General features: G+C 40.8%; 1 protein-coding gene across 2 annotated transcripts in view; it reads right to left on the reverse strand.

The window, feature by feature from the left end:
• Positions 1-1,217: 1,217 nt before the first annotated feature.
• The window catches only part of IL18RAP (interleukin 18 receptor accessory protein), a 34,888-nt gene continuing 12,212 nt past the window's right edge, over positions 1,218-23,893 (reverse strand). For both annotated transcript variants that reach the window (XM_003274879.4, XM_012512464.1), the window contains 7 exons: positions 16,516-16,666; positions 12,481-12,546; positions 10,561-10,684; positions 8,550-8,701; positions 6,701-6,838; positions 2,757-2,930; positions 1,218-2,012 (listed from right to left, as the gene is read on the reverse strand). In XM_003274879.4, coding sequence (XP_003274927.1) covers positions 1,597-2,012; positions 2,757-2,930; positions 6,701-6,838; positions 8,550-8,701; positions 10,561-10,684; positions 12,481-12,546; positions 16,516-16,666 — 1,221 coding nt within the window. In that variant the 3' untranslated portion in view covers positions 1,218-1,596. The remainder of the gene's footprint in view (positions 2,013-2,756; positions 2,931-6,700; positions 6,839-8,549; positions 8,702-10,560; positions 10,685-12,480; positions 12,547-16,515; positions 16,667-23,893) is intronic.

The following is a 23,893-nucleotide window of genomic DNA, read 5'->3' on the forward strand; positions in this document are numbered from 1 at the left end:
GCTGAAGAGTGTTTCACACAGGCCCCAAGACGACCATGACTTTTAGCCACTCTGAACTTGGATCACATCCAGACTGGTGGGTGTGACACATTGCATGTGAATGAGTCCAGACATTACTTTTATTTATTGCTCAGATGATAAATCATTTTATTCCTTCAGAGAAGACAGAGTATAAGAGCTTGATATTCACACGTGAGTGGAACACTATTTTAACTGCAGGTTAAACTCTGGTAAAGGAAACACACTTATGAGGAGAAAATTGGCCTCATCTATCAGAAACAGTTTCATGGCCCTGCAGCCCATCACCTTATTACTTAGGAGGACTTAAAGGGAGATGCCCAGATCAGAAGCACACGGGATTGCCAGCCTCAGCAGAAGGTTCAGGCTACAGCTCTGTTCACATTCCATTCTTGCTGCCGTTTAACCAGTGTATATCCTTATTCCCCAGACTCTTAGCTGCACTGCTGACTCTGGCCACTGTCTCTCTGCTTTGTATGTCACTGCAAGTCCATTCCTTATCTCTTCATTGGCCTGATCATTTTGGTCCAGTTGGTCTGTACTTCCAGGGGCGCAGGGTAAGGATTTACACTTTTATACCTAACACAAAGATCTCTGGCCGACATCACAAGGAGGAACTGAAATTAACCCTACTCTTCTTTCCAAGCCTATATCCTGGCACAGACTGCATCTGCCCCTCCCAAAAAAAGGGATTCTTCCTCTAGTTCATCCACCCAGTGTGGGCACTTCACATAAGGACACAGTAGAAACCAACCTTAGCCCTGTCTATTCTGGGTCCTGTTAGTCTTTACCTTTTATGCTCACTTTCTGTGCTCCAGAGTCGTTGGCTGACCATGGACTATGAATTGTCTTCTTTACAGAAATTCTTCAGGCAGAGTTTAAATCACTTGTTTCTAAGGCCAGGCATGGTGGCTCACGCCTGTAATCCCAGCACTTTGGGAGGCAGAGGTGGGCGGATCTCCTGAGGTCAGGAGTTCGAGACCAGCCTGGCCAACATGGTGAAACCCCGTCTCTACTAAAAATACAAAAATTACCTGGGCATGTTAGTTCGTGCGTGTAATCCCAGTTACAAGGGAGGCTGAGGCCAGAGAATTGCTTGAACCCAGGGGGCGGAGGTTGCAGTGAGCCAATAACATGCATTCCAGCCTGGGTGACAGAATGAGACTCTGTCTCAATAAAAAAAAAAAATCACTCGTTTCTAATAAAATAATATTTATTTGATTGCAAGCATACATAAAGTCATATGTACAATACATGGTAGACATGACAGTCCCTAGCCATAAGGCAGAAGTAGCTGTATTTTCTTATTCTGCTCAGACCACTGGGAAATCTTAGGGGTGTTGTGTATTGAAAGTACCCAAGGTCTAGAGAATTCATTCGCCCTCTGTCCAGTCCAGGAAATCAAAGGCTCTAAACCACAGTCTCAATCCCATTCCATTGTCCATCAGGCTTGCTCGGTGCTGGCAGGAGACTATGAATTTCCTATCAGCCTGAACACACACACACACAGAGCTGTGAGTTCTGTCCAGCAACATCTGTATCCCAGGGACTGGACGGGAGGGAGCTCCAGGGCTCATTTCACCATCCCTTAGGCTGGGAGCTCCTCCCAGTGGTTTCTGTTCTACTGAGTCCTTTCCACTGAAAAATCCTAGAGGTAATTCTGAGATGGTTCCACGTGAATCCCTGAGAGTTTTTCACCGGCATGTGGTAGCGCATTTTGGTCCAGAACCTAGAATTGGGAGGAACTGATTTTAAGCCTCTCCACGTAACTGTGGGCAAAACCCTGAGAGCTTTTTTCACAAGATGAGGTAGAGACTCTGGCTCTTGGAAGTAACAGAACTTAATTAAAATGAGTTTCAGTGTTTGATCATCCAAGGCAAGATTCACCGCTGCTTGTAATTCAAAGATACTGGGTCCATTGACATAGTTGGGGCTCAAGATAAATATTCCTCTTCTGCTTCTCTTAATAATGCTCACAATGTCTTCTGCATACACTGGAAATAAAACATTTGATTATTTGCAATTGATATTGTTAAACCTTGAGTCAGAGAGGTCCTTGCAATGGATTCTCTTACATAAGGAGGAAGGTAGACATGTTTACTCTACCACTTACACTGTATCAGCTCTATTGCCAGTTGGAGATACGCTCCAGTGTCTAGTGACTCTCACGTTTACGTTCCCTGCTTTGTGTTCAGTCTCCCCAGATTGGCAATTCCTCTAGGAATAAAGCTAACTGGAACTAGGTAAGCTGGGATAATGGGAGCCATGGAACATCCCAGGCTCCTTGATGGGGGTATCTAAGGAGGAGGAGGCCAGCAGGACAGGCTGAGATCTGGACCTCTCAGGGTGTCCAGGGCTTGGCCCAGGCCTGAGAAGCCTGCTTGACCCACTGCTGAGTGAGCTTTGTGGAAGGCAGAGTCCCAGAAATCAGAGGGGCCACTAAATTGGGGTGACCCAGTAGTTCACTTCGCAGCCTTCAGCTGCGAAGCCAGGAGAGGTGTCTTTGTTTTAGAAGGACTGCCTAGGGCCCCATATCATTGTTTTCTTCTGCTGATGGATCTGTTTGATAATGGAACACATCTCTGGAACATATAGTTTCTGTGTTGTTGCCCAAGATGTTCTAACCTCATGTAATCTCCCAGATCTATATTCCAAAACAAATAATGACAAAAAAGACTTGGAGATTGAATTAAACTGCCCTTTTTGCACTGCAGTTTTTTTTGACATGTTGGACTTACCTCCTCCTGGAGCCACATCTCTTTCAAGCAAACACAAGGTATATCCATATTTGTTTTCTAAAACATCAGGAAATAGGCTCAGGGCCAAGTGTTCTTCACTCAGGGATGAAGTGGCCTCACTTGGAAAAGAGCTCCATTTTGCATAGGATACGAAAGCATCGAAATCCTTTTTATCTGAAGAATAGGAAAATTTATAAAAACATAAGTCATTTACTTTTTTTTTTACTATCATGGTACACATACATATGCTTGAATCATATGGTAAATGAATAAGAAATAATATTTGGGATCGTGACTAAATTGATTTTAAAAATTCATTTCAAAATCATACCACTGAGCGGTATTGATTGTTCACCCCAAATTGAATTCTAATTTATGAAGCACTCTTGCATTTTTACTGATTTTAGGTCAAACGGCTGAGGCATTCTTTGATTAAATCACATGAACTCAGGAGTTTCTCTGAGCCTTCTTTGCACCTGCAGTGTTTCTGTCTCATTAGTCACACATCAAACAGGAGTCTGCCCCATCCAACATGATGATATCCAGTAAGCAAAGTACTGCTAACACCCAGCACATTGTATCCAAGGAGAAAAAGTACTTCCTCGGAGAGTTGATGACCCATACGCTGATATGTGAATCCCCATATGTAAAATAAAGACAATCATAACTCCTGGGCAGGCTGTTTTAAGGGTTTCATGAGATAATGTATATGAATTTCTTGGTGCCTGGCTCATAGGAGGCGCAAGATAAATGTCCATTCCCCTCTATTCTAGATGGAAAACTATATATATATATATATATATATATATATATAAAACTTGTTACAGGATATTTTCAAGGTCTCATACGCCTCTGTTGACTATATTATAAAATAATGATTTATATAATATGTAAAATAATATAGTCAACAGAGGCATATGAGACCTTGAAAATATCCTATATTTTCATATGCATACTTCATAAATGCATATGATTACTGAGACTAAGGAACTCATTGGAAGAAGTAGAAAATCCCAACACTTAACTCACAGGCTTTGGAATGGGATACATCAGATTTGTATTCCAGCAATTTCCACAATCCCTGTCAAAGTATTTTTACAAAACGGTAAACAATAGCCCTGATTGCTGATGCTATTTAGTAGTACACCATGTTCAAGGTAAACCTAAAAAGATGCCTCGGTGGATGGAAGTACCAGGTACCAAAAAGGAAGGTCCCAGAGTCAATAGAGGAGGATGCAAAAGAGCTGAGGTTGGGAAACTAACCTATGAAGCACCTCACTGCTCATGTAGGAAGGACAAGACTTGTGGGGCATGGCTGGCAGGTAGGTGCTGTGTTGTTTAAATGTGTAACACACCATAGTTGCCTCTATTTCTTCCATATCATGTGAAATCCCAGCAAACTAAAATGTTTCTATAACATGGAAACTACATTTATTTAGTCATAAAATTAGAGAGTGGAGTATTAGATGATCTCTGAGGTCCTCCAGAATTCTAACATTCTACATCTCTAAAATTTTGGTTACTTAGCATTAACTTCAAAGCAGTCATTTTGCTAAAAAATGTTAGGTTGGCCAACAGAGGGCACTGCATCCCTGTGCTTGAAAACTGGATTCTGCCTCCAGATCTGATCACTAAAACATTGTCTTTGCAAAGTAGAAAAAGAAAGGACACAAGTAAATGTTTCCCCATTGACTGACTCTTCTATGCCAGCTCCAGAATTGTAAGGTAAATAGCATTTTAAGACATTGATTACATAATTTGCTTCATTCAAAAAAGTTATTAAAATAAATCTTAAAAACATTTGGCTTAAGGATTTCTAGTATGTATTCTCGATAGTTAGTTTAAAGAAAGATGTGACTGATGCATTTCTTTCTTTCTTTTTTTTGAGGCAGAGTCTTGCTCTGTCACCCAGGCTGGAGTGCAGTGGCATGATCTTGGCTCACTGCAACCTCCACCTCCCAGGTTCAAGTGATTCTCCTGCCTCAGCCTCCCGAGTAGCTGGGATTACAGGTGCCTGCCACTAAGCCTGGCTACATTTTGTATTTTTGGTAAGGATGGGGTTGCACCATGTTGGCCAGGCTGATCTCAAACTCCAGACTTCAAGTGATCTGCCCGGCTGGACCTCCCAAAGTGCTGGGATGACAGATGTGAGCCACTGCTCCGGGCCACTTTTTTTTTTCTTTTTCTTTTTCTTTTTTTTTTTTTTTTTTTTGAGATAGGGTATAGCTCTGTCACCCAGGCTGGAGTGCAGTGATATAATCATGGCTCACTGCAGCCTTGACCTCCTGGGCTCAGGTGATTCTCCCACCTCAGCCTCCTAAGTAGCTGGAACTACAGGGCGGCACCATCACGCCTAGCTAACTTTAAAAAATGTCTTGTAGAAGCAAGTTTCACCATGTTGCCCAGGCTGGTCTCGAACTCCTGAGCTCAAGCATTCCTCCCACTTTGGCCTCCCAAAGTGCTGGGATTACAGGTGTGAGCCACCACAACCAGCCTCCCATGCCGGTCTTTATTCACCCTTTCTTCCCCTAGGGATCTGACGACTCCTCACTGAATTCCTAGTTTGGGAAAGCACTGGAGTTTGGAGGGGCCTCTCAGTAAGGTAAATAATTATCCCTGAAATCCAGCAAAAAGGGATTCTGCTTTTTCCAAGCCACGGAGTCATTTATTAAAACTGCAAACCTTCTAACCTTAGAGATTTCCAGGACTAGAAAAAAACAGAAGCAATGCTTCTATTCCAAAGAAGCAAACATCAATGAACATGATTATCCTGCCTGAAATATTGACAGGTGCTTCATTAATAGTAATAACACTTGCATTTTATAGGACTTCTCACTTCTGGGGGCATTCCCACCATCTTAAAACCCTCATTTTACAGATGAGGTTAACTGAGGTAACAGCTAATGAGATCTCTTAAGCCAGACAACCTGTGCCCAAATCCCAGGCTCTAATGCCTTCCAGTGGTTCAATTGTAGGCACATGACTTCCTGTCTCTCTACCTGACTGGTAGGATTGCTGTGACCATTAAAGTAGCTAAATGGCAGGCATACACTCTAATCCTCAAGAAACAGCCATAGCCTGGCACACGCTGAGCATTTACCGTGTGCTGGGCACCATTCTAAATACTTAACGTGGCTGGGAACGGTGGCTCACGCCCGTAATCCCAGCACTTTGGGAGGCCAAGGCAGACAGATCATTTGAGGTCAGGAGTTCGACACCAGCCTGGCCAACATGGTGAAACCCAGCAGTCTCTACTAAAAAACACAAACAATAGCTGGGTGTGGTAGAGCATGCCTGTAATCCTGGCTACTCAGGAGGCTGAGGTAGGAGAATTGCTTGAACCTAGGAGGCGGAGATTGCAGTGAGCTGAGATGGCACCACCGCACTCCAGCCTGGGAGACAGAGCAAGACTCCATCTCAAAATAAATAAATACATAAATACATAAATAAATGAATACTAAATGTGTCTTAAGAATACATCAATGAGCCCTCACAGCATCCTTTGCAATTGGTGCTATGACAATCCTGTTTTATAGATGAGGAAACAAAGGCACAGAGATGTTCACTCATTTGCCCTATTGCTTTAGGTTGGTTATAGAGGGATTATTTTTAAGTCCAACATGTTTCACAATAGCATTGCCTACAAGATTCCTGGCAACAGGAATGAAAAAAATAATTGTTTCTCCAGCCTTCCTCAGTGTGAGGTCACTAGACCTGGAGGAAGGCCTCAAAACCTCAGGGGCATGACTTTATCCAGTGGGAACATTTCTTTCTTCAGCTCCTTCTTTATGCTCTGCCCTGGCTGGCAGGGGACGTTTGAAATTCTTTTCTAAGGTAACTCTGAGGAAACAAAGCCAAGGGGTAGTGATGGTATTTTCTGTTGTCCTGCTCCAAGTCAATTCCGAGAGGAAAAGTCAGAGGGCTGCATGTGGAGGTAAACTTACCCCCAAGCGTCTCGTCCTTGCTCTGGTAGGTCCGGTACAGCAGGACTATTTCAATCCAGTGCCTGTAGAGGAGGGCACACGCCGCCAGCACGGCCACCAGGGTCCCGATGGTGCCAAGCAGGATGTACAGGAGCACCACTGTGGAGACAGGGCCAGTATGAAGAGACAGAGGCAGCGGGATTGGACCAAGACCATGTTCAGGCCGGCACTGTGGCCCACCCAGCGCCTTTTCTGGCTCTATTATTTTATCAAAATCATTGCCACTAGCAGCAGTTTTTGTGAATCTGGAAACCTCTTAAATCACACTATGGAATACTACTCAGCCATAAAAAAGAACGAAATAATGGCATCTGCAGCAACCTGGATGGAGTTGGAGACCATTATTATTATTATTATTATTATTATTTTTTGAGATGGAGTCTTCCTCTGTTGCCCAGGCTGGAGTGCTCACTGCAAGCTCCGCCTCCCAGGTTCACGCCATTCTCCTGCCTCAGCCTCCCGAGTAGCTGGGACTACAGGCGCCCACCACCACGCCCGGCTAATTTTTTTTGTATTTTTAGTAAAGACAGGGTTTCACCTTGTTAGCCAGAATGGTGGATACCATTATTCTAAGTGAAGTAACTCAGGAACGAAAAACAAAACATTGTGTGTTTTCACTTATTAAGTGGGAGCTAAGCTATGAGGACGCAAAGGCATAAGAATAATACAATGGACTTTAGAGACTGAGGGAGAAGGGTGGGAGGGGAGTGAGGGATAAAAGACTACACACTGGGTACAGTGTACACCACTCGGGTGACGGGTATGCCAAAATCTCAAAAATCTAAAGATTTTAGATAAAGAATTTATCCATGTAACCAAAAACCACCCATACCCCCAAAACCTATTAAGATAAAATTTTTAAAAATCACATTTTGAGAACTGTCTTACAATAAACACTAGAGACCCCAGGGAGATGGGCAGTTCCTGATGAGGGTGGCCTGGGAAACTTATCATATTCATTTTATTTTTTCCTCTTGTAAACTTCCACACAATCCATTTACATCTCTCTCATTGCATATTGTAAATTATTTTCTTGTATTATCATTCCTACTGCAGTCTAAATTTCCTGAGACCAGGAGTCCCATCTGTCTTACCTGACACGAGGGATCTGCTGCATATTCCCGTGGGGGACAATCCCCTTCACAGAGTGTTTACTACAGGCCAGAACACACTGTGTCTTGTTTAAGCCTCAGAAACATTCAAACCTGCTTATAATTACAGTTCTCTATTAATTAAAGGAATGAGTGATATCAATTTCATCTCTGGGCATCTTTTTAAAGAAATTTAAAAGCTATTCCTTACCTAGAATTTCCACTCCAGCTTTTTTTTTTAATATATCTGTGATATACACACACCATTTTGAACAATGAACAAGATTACTCCTTCTCTCTTCCATTCTCCATTCATCAGAACATGAATCCATCATGTCCTCTGGATTTGAAAGCCAGGAAAGAAAAATTGGAAAGGAGGCTAGGTCTTAGCACAATGCCTGCCACTCTGGGCATGCCCCATAGTATTGTAGAATGAATACATGAATGAATGAGTGCACGAATGAGTTGCTTTTCCAACATGGCCTCCCGAACGCAGAGTATTACTTAAGAGAACTAGCTCTAAACCAGTAATATGCAGTTTACTAGTTGTGTGTCTTTGGTCAAGGTATTAAATGGGTTGACACCAGGAAAGTGCTTAAAACAATGTCTGTCACCTAGAAAATGTAATCGCTGTCACCATTATTACTATTCTTTAGGAAAACTCCTCCCCTCTCAAGTGAAAGCAGTTTCATGCCTCCTGGGCAACCTTCTGGGCTTACCTCCTCTCTTTTCTTTCAGTTGGACGGACTGGGTTGTGTTTCCAATGGAGTTCTGGACAAAGCAAACAAACTTCCTGCGAAGATCACGGTGAGTGACTTTTTCCAAGATGATATTACGCTCAATGATTTCATCCTTTAAAGTGGATTTAATACTGAGAAAGGAGAAAAAATACCACTCCATTCAGTAACATACATTGACACCCATTTGCAGCATTTGGAACACGTATAAGCAGCCAACAGTTTGGCTTTTAGAGAACTGTGAGATTAATAGTATAAGATACCATGAGAATGTAAGATGGTCAAAAAGGGCTCATTCTTGACTCAATTATTGACTCTTCTAAGCATTCACGCTAAAACATTATTTACTTGTGAGACTCATCTGACCTTCCTTACTCTAAGAATTCCCCTTGAGAATAGATAATAACAATACTTTAAGAAAAATATTTAAAATGACCAACTCCTACTGAAGGTTTACTACGTATCAGTCCCTCTTCTGCACACCAAATATGGACTCTAATGTCCTCCATTCCTCACCTCCCAGGAACCCTAGAGTATAATAGGATCATAATGGCCTTGGCCAGTGACAAGGACAAGGCAAAGAAGGTGGGTGAGTAGCCCCAGCCACACCGCAGGGAATGGGCTGCCTGATTCCTGGGCTTGTGCCATGCTGCTCCACCCAGGAAGTTGGAAGTCTTGGCATTTATTCGCAATTCGAGTTATCTGAAGTTACCGATCTACAATCCATCTTTGTGTTAAGAAATCTTGTGTATGTGAATGATGTTTTAGGCTGTGTTGCTCTGAGACCACGATGCCAGCTCCTATTCACTGAGTGCTTCCTACCTGTCACACATTGTGATAGGCATAACACCTCTGCTGTAACCACCCCTCCCAGTGAGCTTGCAAAGTGCAGGCTATTATCCATAGATTATCAATGGGTGATGGAGGCTCACAAGGGCTAAGGGTCATATTGCCACCAGATAGAAAATGGGTTTAAACTCAAGGGTGGGTGATGTCAAAGCATCTTGACTACACTCTCCTACTGTGAACTCTAATGCAATATCAGCTTAAGATGGGCCCCAATGACCTTCCTGATCTTAAAAGTTCTTACTAAATTTTATTGTTGTGACCAAAATCTGTTCTGTACTTTTTTTGTAATGATGTATACTTTTCAAAATGATGTGGCATTTGCTTATTGATATCTATTAAGTATCAGAAGAAGGTACTTAATGCATAGACTCTTACTCTGGGTCACATCTTCAAAAAATCAGGGAATGCATCCTTTAGAGACACGTCTGATTGGACATCACTGGATCCAGGCCCTTTGATCCTTCTGGGGACTGGAGATCAACTTTTTTTGTGATTGGATAGCTCCAAATATCTAGGGTTTTCTACTGGCCAAAATATCTCACCAGTAAATTCGAACCACTGATCCGGGTTCTGTGCTCCAAAGAGCAACAAACCAAGTCAAATTTCTCAAACAACGTAATAGCTCCCAAGGATTTCAAAACAGAGAGCCCTCCTCTGAGCCTCTTTTTCGGGGTTAAGTTGCTTCAGGTATTCCTCACTTCACATATTTTTTGTCAGACTTCTTATTATGATGCTATTTCCCCTGGATGTTTTCCAGACTGTTCATTACCCCACACATCTGGATCCCTGGACCTGCCACACTCTCTGAACGGGTGGCACCGGTGAAAAGCAGAGTGAGGGTAAGCAGCATTTCCTCCCATTTCTTGGACGTATTACTTATCTCCAAGCAGTCTGGGTCAGTATATCTGTTTGCTCAATAGCTTGACTTTGAAAGCAGCCACGTCAAACTGTTTGTACAAATTGAGGTTTAAAGCAACTTAAATATTTCATTCAATGACCCTTTGCACTTTGCATTTCTGTACTTTTATTTTCACCACTAGTCAGTGCTCATGGCTACACCATCAACTGTATGGTTCAGAAGATTCTAAAGGTAAAATATCTCTTCTGAATTGCAGAGAACAGAATCCTTGAGTTTTTTTCTTACCTTTTCGCCTCAGGTACTGAGACTTCCCACTCTAGGTCAGAATCTTTGATGTACCATTTTATGACAGGGTTAAAGACCCTTTCAAAGCCAAATCGTGCTTTGCAGCTAATAGTTAAAGGCTTTCCTGAAAATGAAGAGGCCACAGAAAACAAGAAGGAAGCTGGTGAGAACACTTTGTCCTATGCCTGGGAGGAAGACGTCGCCAGAAGCTGTTTCCTGATGCAGTCAGGTTTGCAGGTAGAATATGTGTGCCAGAAATAATGAAGCATGTACACAGCTCTCATTCAGAAATGCATAAAACCAGGTACATTTGTTCTATTGGGCAGTCCTTCTATCTCAACCATATGACCATATGTTCTTAAAATGAAGATGAGCATGGTTATATCACTAAGCATCCTTATGTGGATTGAGGGAGACACTAAGAAAAACTAAGAAAATGAGGAGTTTCTGAGATCAGCCCAGTCTTCTGCACTACTGTTGAAGTACAAGGTGTGTCCATAAAGAAAATATTACTATCCAATATTTGTTTATTAAGTAAAAATCATAAGGTTATTGTAGCACATGGTTTAAATAAAAATCATTTTGATATTAAACAATTTTTCTGAACAATTCACTATGGATAGGCATGCATGGTATGAGACTAACTTTTTTCTACCCTTTTTTTTCATGAGGAATATTCAGATATGCTGTGCCTCAAACTTAATATTTAACCATGAAATGATTAGGAGCTCCATTTGAAAACTCATCTTTGCACCTTAACATTTTTCCACTGGTAATACTTTATAATTAACTAATACATATGTAACTTGACTATTTGAATTAATCTAATTTTTTCCTCCTTCTTTCCTCCTTCCATTCCTGTGATGTTGAGCATATAGCTAGTGCTATTTCTAGAGTCAGAACACACCATTCCTGCCATCTAGTGATCTTATATCATAACATGTATTTTTACATTACTTTCTAAAATAATAAATCTTTTAGTAGCATTTTAGAAAAATATTTATATTATTAAAAGAAAAATAGCATTTTATTTTTAATACAGCAATTCTTATTTGTCTATGTAGAAAGACATAGATGTTACTGAAGTTGACAAAATAAAAGGATACCCACAGGGAAGTCAATTTCTCCTCAACCCCAAAGAAGACACTACTTTAGAATACAAATTGTTTGAGCAGGGGTTGTAGAATTCTACTACAATTCTCTTAAATGCCAGACTAAATGTCATATTCATAAGAGTTAATGTTACTCGGGTTGGCAAATTTGTAGTCATAACTGATAGACCTAACCAACATATACGAAATCTGTTCCTGGGGGAAGTTAAGGAAGAATAAAATCTATTGATCAGGTTTTATGCTCCAGCCACTTAACATACATTGTCCCATTATTTCTCAATATAATTTTTTTTTCTTTGAGATGGAATCCCCCTCTGTCACCCAGGATGGAGTGCAATGGTACGATCTTGGCTCACTGTAATCTCTGCCTCCCAGGTTCAGGTGATTCTCCTGCCTCACCATCCTGAGTAGCTGGGATTACAGGCACCCACACCCACGCCCGGCTAATTTTTGTAGTTTTAGTAGAGATGGGGTTTCACCATGTTGGCCAGGCTGTTCTCAAACTCCTGACCTCAAGAGATCTATCCACCTCAGCCTCCCGAAGTGCTGGAATTACAGGCATGAGTCACCATGCCCAGCCTGCAATGTAATCTTTTAGGGTCAGTTTTATGATAGCTATTTGCGGATTTAAGTACTGAGGCTTAAAGGATGAAGTAACTGTGCAAGGTCACAAAACTAGTCAATGGCTGAGTTACGATTCACACACAATTCTGTTTGACTGGAAATCCCAATGCTGTTTTCCTTCTATCACACTTAGACCTGCTCCCAGCAGCACAATGTCATTCAAAGGCGATGAGGCCCAGCTTACCAAGTTCTACTTCCAGTGTGCTCTCGACAGGATCCAAAATATCTGGTTTGAGTTTAGTGTCTCCCACTGAAAGATGAAAACAAAGATTATTATTTGCATTGAGAAGTCTGAAGGCCTGCTTGATGAAGATTTGGGTGCACAGCCACACTTGGATCTAAATGTCTTGGAGCTCTGTCTTCACATTTTACTAATTATCTGTAAGTTTAGGAATTCCGGTTTCCATGTGAAAAGCTTGCCCCCTAAAATGACTGCCACATCAGGTTGTGGGTGCTGGTAAAACATTAGTTGTTAATTGATCCATATCCACCTGCGTGCATTCTCTTTCACACTAATCCTGCCCCTTGCAGACCTGAGCTCTTATCCCTGTCTTTTCCCACAAGATTTCTTTGTGGTGCCATCTGGTTGAGTAATTGAACCGAAAGGAGAATCCACCCAAGAAACTGTGCAAGTCAAGCATATCCAAGTCCACCCCTCCATCCTTAAACTCATGGTTTATTTCAAAATAAAGAAGAGTCCAGTCCTTAATTAACAATTTTATCCATCAACATCTTGCCAAAAATATGCCTCCACTATCAAATATGCCTCCACTGTCAAATATGCCTCCACCGTCAAACTTCCTCCTGAAGGTGTGTCTTTTTCTGGATAAAGAAAAATTCAGGGTCTTTGCTGTTGACCTCATCTACTTTTACTTCTCAGAGACATCCTTCTCCCCTTTGCACCATCTCAGTCCTGTATTTTTAACTTGTCTCTCTCTCCCTCTCTCTCTCTCTCTCTCTCTCTTTCTCTGGGCTTCTTCTCATCAGCATTTATTCATGCTCAGTCTCATCATCTTAAAAAAGAGAAAACACACCCTGCCTTATATCCCAGCCTCACTTACTCTCCTTTCTTCCCAGCCAAATTCTTGAGAGGCAGTTCTATGTGCTAATTCCCTCCATCCTTTCACCTCCTATGGAACTTGATTTCTGCCGCCATCTGTCCACTGAAACTGCTTTAGCCAAATTCACCAGTGCCACCTATGCACCTAAATCCACTGGGCATAATCAAATTTTTCATCTACATTACCTCTTAGCAGCATTGGACACTGTTGGCCCTGCTCTCTTTGAAACCCTCTTTTCTTTTGATTCCATGTTCCCGTACTCTACTGCTTACCTTCAACCGCTATATTTGCTTCTCTGTGCCTGTCCCTTCCTCTGTGTCTCTTTTAACTATTAGTCCTCTCCTAGTGTTCTTTCACTCCTCCTGATACCCCTGGGTAGTAAGTTTACTCTCTAGGCCTCTTCCCTATGAAAGGTCTTGGTGCCTGAGGTTATGTCTTTCCTACATCATCAATTTCACTTCCTTTGTTGCTCTTCTCTCCACCCTTCGACTGATATTCATTTGCTGATGTATGTTCCCATCCTCTTTGAGGATTGTCTTCCTCTTCTCTACCTCTCCAAGCATTCCCAGGTTTGGCTCTAGTCCCTTCTGTCTCTATGCCCACTTCCTAGGTGATCTCATTCAGTTCTTTGGCTTCAGATATTATGTAAAAATTGACCATCTTCACATTCACATCTCCAGCCCTAACTTCTCCAGACTGGCTTGTCCAAATACCTACTTGTCATCATGACTGGGATGACTAAAAGTCCTTTTAAGCCTAGTATTTAATCTCCTCTTCAAATGCTCTTTCCCTTCAGCTTTTTCAGTCTCCTTAAATGGTACCACCATTCACTAACTTATCCAGGGCAGAAAACAAAAAACATCCTTGATTCTTCTCTTTCTCCTACCTTTTACGTAAAAACCATTATCATGCTCTGTTGACCTACAAGTCCAGCTACTTCTCATCACCTCTGCTAGGTCTATTCACAGCACAAGCAGAGGCATGGTTTCACCATGAGTCAAGCCTGCTGCTCCACGACTGTGCCTGCTCTCATCCTCTGTATTGATGTGCTCTGTCAGCACATTCCCTCCTTGACCAGCTCAAAGGCTGTCTTGTATCCATGGCTCCTGCTTTCCCTCTTCCTTTCTCCTGAACACCAAATTCTTAAATGTACCTCTTAAACATTTCCAAAGTCATCCACTTCTCTCCATTCCCTCTACCACTCCCTAGTTCAGATCCCTATCAGCAACTGCCTGCTTGACCACAGAACTTCCTAACTCTTCTCCCTGCCTCCATTCCTGCTCTTAAAAACCCACTTCCAAACCAACAAACAAGGTGATCTATCTTGAATACAAATTCAGTCGTGACATTCTCCCACTTAAAACCCTCAATGCCTCCCCATTGTTCCTTCATAAATTTTAACACTTATTAGATAATTAGATAATTTTAACATGTATTAGAAGAGTGTGATGTCAATCTTGCTCCCAGATGCTCTCCTTCATCTCCTGGACATCAGCTCTGCTGCTTCCTCAGTCTGGAAAGGAAGCTCCCCACCCTTACTGAGCTGGTGTGTCCTCATCCATCAGCTCTCACTTGGAGCGGGCTTCCCCAGGTTGGGTCTGGTGGGTCTCCATGTGCCCATAGTGCTCCTTTCTCTCGCTGCACTGTATTATGATAACCTGCTTCATCTTCATCTTCTTCTCTAAATGGAAAGTTCTTGGAGGCTAGATAAAGCATCTAGGCATTCATTCTTGTAGCCTTAGCTCCAAACCTGACACACATTACATGTTCAGTAAATATTTGTGTGGAAATGAATAAATGCGAGAATGAATGACTAAATGAGGAAGACAGGGATGACGACAGAGAGGGCTTGACTGAAATAGATGCAACAGATGTTGCAAGGTGTCCCTTGGGTGAGAGAAAGGCAGATTATGCCATTGAGAACTTGAGGGGCTAAGTGATGGCTGAGTAAAAGAACAATTACACATCACTTGGAGGGGAAAAGTGGTGCAAGTGGGGTATTCACATTCTAACTTCTCTTTCAAGGAGCAATCTAATAATATAAAATGAAATCTTATCTATATAACATCTAATCTAAAGTAATATAAAATAATTCTGAAGTGCTAGAGGGTGCAAGGGGCAGGAGAGTTTCACTTGGTCTTGGGGTGCTCCGTGTGGTTTGTATCTTGTAATAAAAGAAGAGTAATATCTTAACTAACAGCTACGTCAACCACTCTGTTGCTCTTTGATATAAAGCATGAGTGACTGGCTCTCTTATGTTTTGACTTCTTAGGCCACATTTAAATTAATTCTATCACGTAGTTGATTCAAGCTGATGCTTGCAGATCTAGTAAGAACGACCTAAGGGAAAGGTTAGGACAAAAATAGACAAGTTGAGGAAGAAAGCCAATGAACCAAAAAACATATAGCAAGATGTTCAACCTCATATTAGTCAGGGAAGTATACTATGGAGTAGAAAACAAACAAACAAAAACGAAGCTCCACTTAACACCAGTCATAAAGTCTGATAACACCAAGTATTACTTGGGAATAAAAGGCATTTACTGCTAATGGGGCTGTAAATTGGCAAACCAATAATTTAATATAATACCAAGTGTTTATGACACAAAACACATTTCATAACTCAAAACAATATTCTATTTTGTTAATAGATGCATACATATGTAGAAAAAGCATAAAAACATAAATGGAAATGATATAAATGACAAGATGCTACTATACTGCGGAAGCAAAGGCCTGGAAGAGAATGGGGTCATAGACCTCAAGTTGTCTTTGCAATATTTTGTTACTTTAAAGAAAAAAAATTATCATTTTAAGCATGTGGGAAAATGGTAACATAGTTAAAACTGATGATAGGTACCTGGATGTCACAATATTTCTGTGTGTGAAATGTTTAATACATTTTCTAAATTTATTACAAAAGCAAATCAGGGACATATTCATGGACAATCCAACTTGTGAGAATTTGAACCTGTTTCAGAACTTAGCCTTCCTTGGGGGATGGCAACTTTGATGTTTGCCCACATGAAAGATTTTACATTATTGCAAGTACATGACTATCCTTTTCTTTCCCTAAGAGGAAAAACTTACTAAGCCAAAAGAAGATAATTTTAATTTGCCGCTCAGATCTCAAATCTTGAGATAAAAATCTCACTTACCAATGGTTCTCACTTGAACAACAGCTCTGACTGTCCACGAACTCACAGTATCCGACTGAGTGTAATCACATACGTATGTGCCCTGGTGATAGTCATAAACTTCATCCACTACAATTCGGTTGCTCCTTTGCACAGAGAGGAGTTTTCCATTCTAATCCAAAAGATATTTTAAGCAGATAATTTTTGCCATAGAAAAACTTTATGAAATACATACCTAAAGAAAAATCTTACAAATTTGAACAGGGAGGAAGAAGGTCAATCTGAGATAAGGGTATCCCACAAGCTATGAAGACATTGTGTTCAAAAACTGTACTTGTAGATTTGAAACAAGAGGCATTTTCTAATACAATTGCATTATGTGTAGAGATGAGAGAGTCAAATCTCCAAACCTGATCAGCCCCTAAACAGCTATTTAATGTAGGACTTCCCAGAGCATGCGTGACTTGGAGCCCTGAGAGTATTCTGGAAGACCTGTAGTGTTCTAAGGGCTGAAACTGAAATGACTTTTTTAATGTGTGTGTGTATATATATATATATATGTATACATACACACACATATATACACATACACACACATATATATAACATATATTGTATATATTTACATATATAAACAGATACATACTTATAAATAAAAATTCATATATATTATACAAACAGAGGTTCTGGAACGTGAGTGGCTTTTTTCTCTTTCTGACAAAGCTGCTAAGTGAGAGCATTGAGAATCAACCTCATTTTTTTCTGGTTCTGAGTTTCATTTTCTGATTGAGGAATTTCCCTTCCACTTTGCCTGCCTACTAGTAGAAGCTGGGGTTCCCCCACACCACATCCCTGGTGTGTTTCCTGTGGTCCAAGAAGGAATTTCCAGCAGGCTGGAAAGGAGACTAAGGGTGGGGGCAGACTGGCCAGAGAAGGGCAGCTGTGGGCAGGAAGCAAAACAAGGCCAAAAGGTGGTGGTATACAAGGCTAAATATACACCAGGTGATCTCAAGAATCAGGAAATTTTCAAAAGGAAGTTTTAAAACATAGGGGGAAATTCAAAGGTAAAACTTCAGAGGACGCAGTGATAACATACAAAGATCAGAATTTGGGGGAGAGACATGTCATAAATCGCATGAGAATGTAATGGTGGGAGGACGCAGAGCCGTAACTAAGACCTCACCTAAGCCATAGGGGAGGATAGGGAATAATATATCTTTTTTACCCATAAAAAGGTAAGTGAGGCTTAGCATGTGTCATTAAGACTTTATGAAATGGAACTTAGAGGAAACATCAAAGAAAAGAAATCAGGGAGAAGCAATTTATGCCAAAGATAATGGGAAACCCATTCTAATAATACAATTACAGATCATCCTCATAGGACAAAGAGAGGCTAATGCAGCTGCACAGGGAACTCTTGGTTTTGCTCATATGTGAAGCAGTCATGAGCAGAATATGGAAACAGGAACATCCGCCACTGTGAATATGGATGAATAATGTCCGTAAGTCTTCAAAAGAATGGAGGCATGCAAAAAAAAAAAAAAAATGAAGACACTGCAAAGGACTTTTAAAGGTATATGTGAAGCAGGGAGAAGAACACAGTTATTCTTACTACTAGGGGCAGGTATTATAATATTATACTGCAATATTATTGATTTCTTATACTACAAGTCAGTACAGCTACTGAGCATCATGCACACTGTGTTATTCTATAGGAATGGTACTTCCTGGATTTGGGCAACACAGTGGAGCTCCTAGCTGGACTTCCACTACCTAGTCTGGGAGGACTCCAAAGACCTTCATTTCTTTCACTCTCCTCCCCGGCCTATTCTCCCTGGTGCATTTCAGGTTTTCATGTCCATTTTAATGTTCCTTATCATAGACTCATTGTGTCCAGGTCTGTATTCATTGCAGCTTTCCTGCTCCTAATTGAATTTACTACTACTATGTCATATATGTTGAGCCAGAAAAACACCAAATATGCTACTCATCTATTTTACACACACTCCCAGTCAAAGCTTTTAATCTTTCATTTTATTACATGAAAATATCTCTAGCATCTGCCACCTTCTTTCTGTTTCCACTTCTTTCTGTCCTGTCCTGGATCAGGACTCACACTCATAAAGTTCAAACACCTCAACAAGGTCCCCATAACCATCATGAGCAACCCACAACCTTTGTTTCCATTCTAGTCCTAATTAAACCACTCAAGAGCTCTCAGCTCCCATCACAGTGAGCCATTCAGTGTGACCATTCACTGAATATACCCTTTGCTTTTCTGTTTCTGTTGTCTATGTTGCTCTTTCCTGTGAAGTGTAGTTGCAGTCTCTTGCCCCAGTTATCAACTAACAACATTCTATTGATAGATTTTTTTAAATAATATTTACCTTTTAATGGGAATGGAGTATATTATGGAAATTATTGATAATGGGCTAGATGTCAATTTCTAGTGAAAGTCTTGAATTAATTATTCAACAGATGGTTTATGAACCCTTAGAAAAGGAAGTGATGGTTAATATCAGCCAGCTTGCATTTGCTAACAACAATCATATCAAGGTAATCTCATTGTTGCCCACAATTGAATAGACTACAGGTTCACAGGAGTACAGCAGACACAGAGTATCTTCACTATTGTGAGTCACTTGAAAACTATTCTCATGATCTCTCTGTTAAACCAAGGGTGCATTGTGAGCTGAATGATCAGTTATAGAGCATTCAAGTGCCCTTTTAGTTAATTAAGCAACACCCTTGTGTTGTGGATGAATGGATCATATATAACTAGAAGGATCAAACTGGAGTCAACAGCAGAGCACTCTGTCCCTGGTGCTAGCCTCGTTGGTAGTTTTAGCAGGGGCTTGAGGGAGAACATATCATGCTGATCTCATCTACATGTCTCACAAACCTGCGTGTGATGGCTAATATGTCAGCATTCAAAATCAGAATTCCAACCTCTTGACATGTAGAATGGACTAAAAGCAACAAATTAGCATTTAACAGAAATACATATAAAATAATGAACATCAGTTACAAATCCTACTCTACAAACAAAAATAGAGAGAACTGGCTTGATTTCAGTTTTTGTGAAAAGACTTGCCTGCCAACTCAGAATAAATCAACCATATAATGGGGCTGTCCCAAAGCTAAAACAATTGTGGGCTGTGGCAATATTCTGTTCTGAACAAGTAAGGAAATGCTTCCTCTGTTACAGTGTTGGTTAGGCAACATATAGATGATTGTTTTGAACAGGTGTTAGAAAGCTGTCCAGATCTTCAGAGTTCTGAAATGTTCATAGTGAGAATAATCAAATGGGCCAATGTTTCAACCCTGGAAACAGTTTTGAGAAATATAATCTAAATTATCTTCTTCCTATTTAGAAACACATTAAATTACCTTCTTCTCTATTTAGAAACACATTAATCTTTGGATCTAGCCAGTCTCACCATGCTCACCAGTTCTCCACAGCACTAGGCCCACAGGATGCCAACAGGTGCCAGTTACAAGAACTAGGAAATGAGAAGAAGTATCAGGTATAGGTACAAAACTTCTTTGGGGTCAGCATGATGGCTCACACCTGTAATCCCAGCACTTTGAGAGGCCAAGGCAGGTGGATCACCTGAGGTCAGGAGTTCAAGACCAGCCTGGCCAACATGGTGAAACCCCATCTCTGCTAAAAATACAAAAATTAGCTGGGTGTGGTGGCGCACACCTGTAATCCCAGCTACTCGGGAGGCTGAGGCAAGAGAATAGCTTGAATCTGGGAGGTGGAGGTTGCAATGAGCCACGATTGTGCCAGTGCACTCCAGCCTAGGCGACAAAGGGAGAGATTCCATCTCAAAAAACAAACAGACTTCTTTGTGGTTGGCATGATGGCTCACACCTGTAATCCCAGGACTTTGGAAGGTCAAGGCAGGAGGATTGGTTGAAACCATGAATTTGAAACAAGCCTGAGCAACATAGTGAAACCCCTTCTCTACAAAAAAATTTTAAAATTAGCTGGGTGCAGTGGTGTGTGCCTGTGGTCCCAACTACTTGAGATGCTAAGGCTGGAGGATCGCTTGAGCCCAGAAGTTCAAGACTGCAGTGAGTTGTGATTATACCACTGCACCCCAACCTAGGTGGCAGAATGAGATCCTATCTCTAAAACAAACAAACAAACAAACAAACAAAAGCCTTCCATGCAACACAGGGCTTAAAATCAACCCAGCAGCCATGTCAGAAGTGTGGCAAGAGAATGTGGCATGAGTGAGATTGTCTTAAACCACCAATGGAAATGTTATTCAAGGTGAAAGTCCCACTAATAGGAGGTCACAGCAATGTCGTCAAAACTCATATCTCGGTGCCCTAGGCCAGTACAGAAGAGACTTTCCCACTGCCCTTGATTATAATTTTGACTTGTGTCAAGGATTTGCTTAGCTGAAGATCATAAAATGCTGTTACATTACATGTAACTATTATTTATTTAAGATGAAGTCTGTTTATGCTGAGGCTATTTTTTCATTACATTTTTAGAAATTAGAAAAATACATAGAAAAAGTTAGTAGAATGAATAATAAATAACTCACTTTAATTCTGACTTTTTCAGTCGTTAAATATTTTAATTAATAATCTCCAAGCATGGTGACCCAGCCAGGCCCCTGCACTTTCCTGCAGCCTTCCCTGGGCCAGGAGGCAAGGGCAGGTCAGCAATTATCTGCAGAGGGAGCAGCTGGCCCCACCCAGGCCCAGAAGGTGCGTGGCAACCCAATCAAGCCTCAATGCTCTGCTTAAGGCTATCCCTGGCCCAGAGGTAAGATCAAGCCCACGCACATCTTTGTAGCCTAGTTTCTCCCCCTGCCCATCCCAAATTGCTGAGCAGCAATCCCAGATAACTCACTTTGCCTCAGAGCCTAGCATGTTGCCCTGCCCAACTACACATTCTAACAATGGTATTTCTTGGCCAGATGTAGGGCATTTGGGTGCCCTTTTAGTTAATTAAGCAACTCCTTCATGTTGTGGGTGAATGGAAGACACAAGGGTATTGCTCTGTGACTGCCTCTGATCAGGCAAAGTTGCAGACTATTTGGGAAGACAGTCTGCAACTTTGCCTGATCAGAGGCAATCACAGAGCCCAGCCAGCGACTCAACCTGACCGTAGAGTTCAGAAAGTAGTCTCACTGGAACGCAAAGTACAGCAAGCAAGTCCACTTGACCTCAGTGCACAGAAAACAGCCAAGCCCACCTAGAAAACTCAACACCAAAGTCTGCTTATCTGGGGTTGCTACCAACTTGCCCACCTGGAATCCCAAGCTAGACTACATAGTGAAGGTCTGCTACCGCCAAAGATCACCTACAAAGACCAAAAGAGGTGGCTGTTTCCTCAACTGCATAGGCACCAATGCAAGGACCAATGATTATGAAAAATCAAGGAAATATGACACCACCAAAAGAAACTAATAAAGGTATCATAATGAAATTGGAAGAAGTAAAGATCTAAGAAATGACTGACAAAACTTCAGAATAATCTTCTTAAAGTAGTTTAGGAAACAAGAAAATATGCACAAAAAATAAAATAAATTTTAAAAACAATTTTCAAACAAAATGAAAAGTTTAATGGAGAAATAAAAAAAAGTTTTAAATAGAAATCCTTCTCTTTGAAGTGTGGGTGTTTGAAGACTAAAGAAATCCTATAGATAAAGAATATAATACCTGAACTATAATTATCAACCGCAGATTTGATTAAGCAGAAGAAAGCATCAGTGATATCAAAGATGACGTTTGAAATTATCTAGTCAGAGGAGCAAAAAGAAAAAAGAATGAAAAGCCTTATGGAAATTATGGGACACCTTCAGGAGAACTCAGATTCACATAATAGGAATTTTAGAAGATGGAAGAAAAAAGAAGTCAGAAAGCGTATTTAAGGGAATACAGGCTGAAAATTTCCCAAATCTAGGGAAAGATGACATTCATGCATAGGAAACTCAGATGTTGCCAATCAAATTCAACCCAAAAGGGGTTTACCAAGATACATCATAATCAAATTGTCAAAAATTCAAAGACAAAAAGAGAATATTGAAAGTAGCAAGAGATGAGAAACATATCATGTTCAAGAAAGTCCCAATATTGCTATCAGTGGATTTCTCAGCAGAAACACTATAGGCCAGGAGAGAGTGGGATGATATATTCAGTGTTGAAGGAAAAAAACCCAAACAAACTACCAACCAAGCAAAGCTGTCCTTCAGAAATGAGAGGGAAATTAAAACTTTCCCAGACAAACAAAAACTAAAGGAGTTCATCACCACTTGGTCTACTTTTAAGAAATGCTAAAGGGAATTATTTAAACTGAAATGAATGCCTGCTAATTAATAACAAAAAATATGGCCAGGCACAGTGGCTCACGCTTGTAATCCCAGCACTTTGGGAGGCCGAGGCGGGCGGATCATGAGATCAGGAGATCGAGACCACGGTGAAACCCCGTCTCTACTAAAAATACAAAAAAAATTAGCCCGGTGTGGTGGCAGGCGCCTGTAGTCCCAGCTACTCAGAGAGGCTGAGGCAGGAGAATGTCGTGAACCCAGGAGGCGGAGCTTGCAGTGAGCCGAGATCGCGCCACTGCACTCCAGCCTGGGCGACAGAGCAAGACTCCGTCTCAAAAAAAAAAATAACAAAAAATATGAAAGTAAAAAATTCAATGGTAATAAGTCATACATAGTCATATTCATAATTTTCTAATAATGTAAGGGTGGTATATAAAGCAATTTATCATTACTATGAAGGTCAATAGACAAAACTAATAAAAATAACCCTAGCTGTAATTAATCATCAACAAATAGAAACTACAACGAATGTAAAATTTAACATCAAAACCGTAAAAGGTAAGGGGAAGGAAATTAAAGTGCACTTTCTGTATATAAAGTTAAGTTGTTATTGGCTTAAATAGCCTGTTATGAACTGTTCTATGGAAGCCTCATGGTAACCACAATACAAAAACGTGTAGAAGTTGCACAAAATCTGAATATAAAAGATTCAAAGCGTAGCACCAAAGAAAGCCATCAAAACACAAAGGAAGATACTAACAGAGAAAAAAGTAACAAAAAACCCTACAAAACACACAGAAAATAAGTTACGAAATGGCAACAGCATGTGCTTATCTACCAATAATTACCTTGAATGTAAATGGATTAATCAAACCACTTACAGTATGTCTCCAATCAAAAGACATTTAAAGGCTAAACGGGTTTTTAAAAATTCAGCCATATGTTGCCTTCAAGAGATTTACTAATAAGGACACATATAGACTAGAAGGGAAAGGATGAACAAAGATATTCCACACAAATGAAAACCAAGAGAGAGCAGGGATAGCTCTACCTATATCAGACAAAATAGACTTTCAGTAAAAAACTATAAAAAGAGACAAGAAAGA

This window comes from Nomascus leucogenys, chromosome 14, assembly GCF_006542625.1.
Source record: "Nomascus leucogenys isolate Asia chromosome 14, Asia_NLE_v1, whole genome shotgun sequence".
Classification (NCBI taxonomy): Eukaryota; Metazoa; Chordata; class Mammalia; order Primates; family Hylobatidae; genus Nomascus; species Nomascus leucogenys.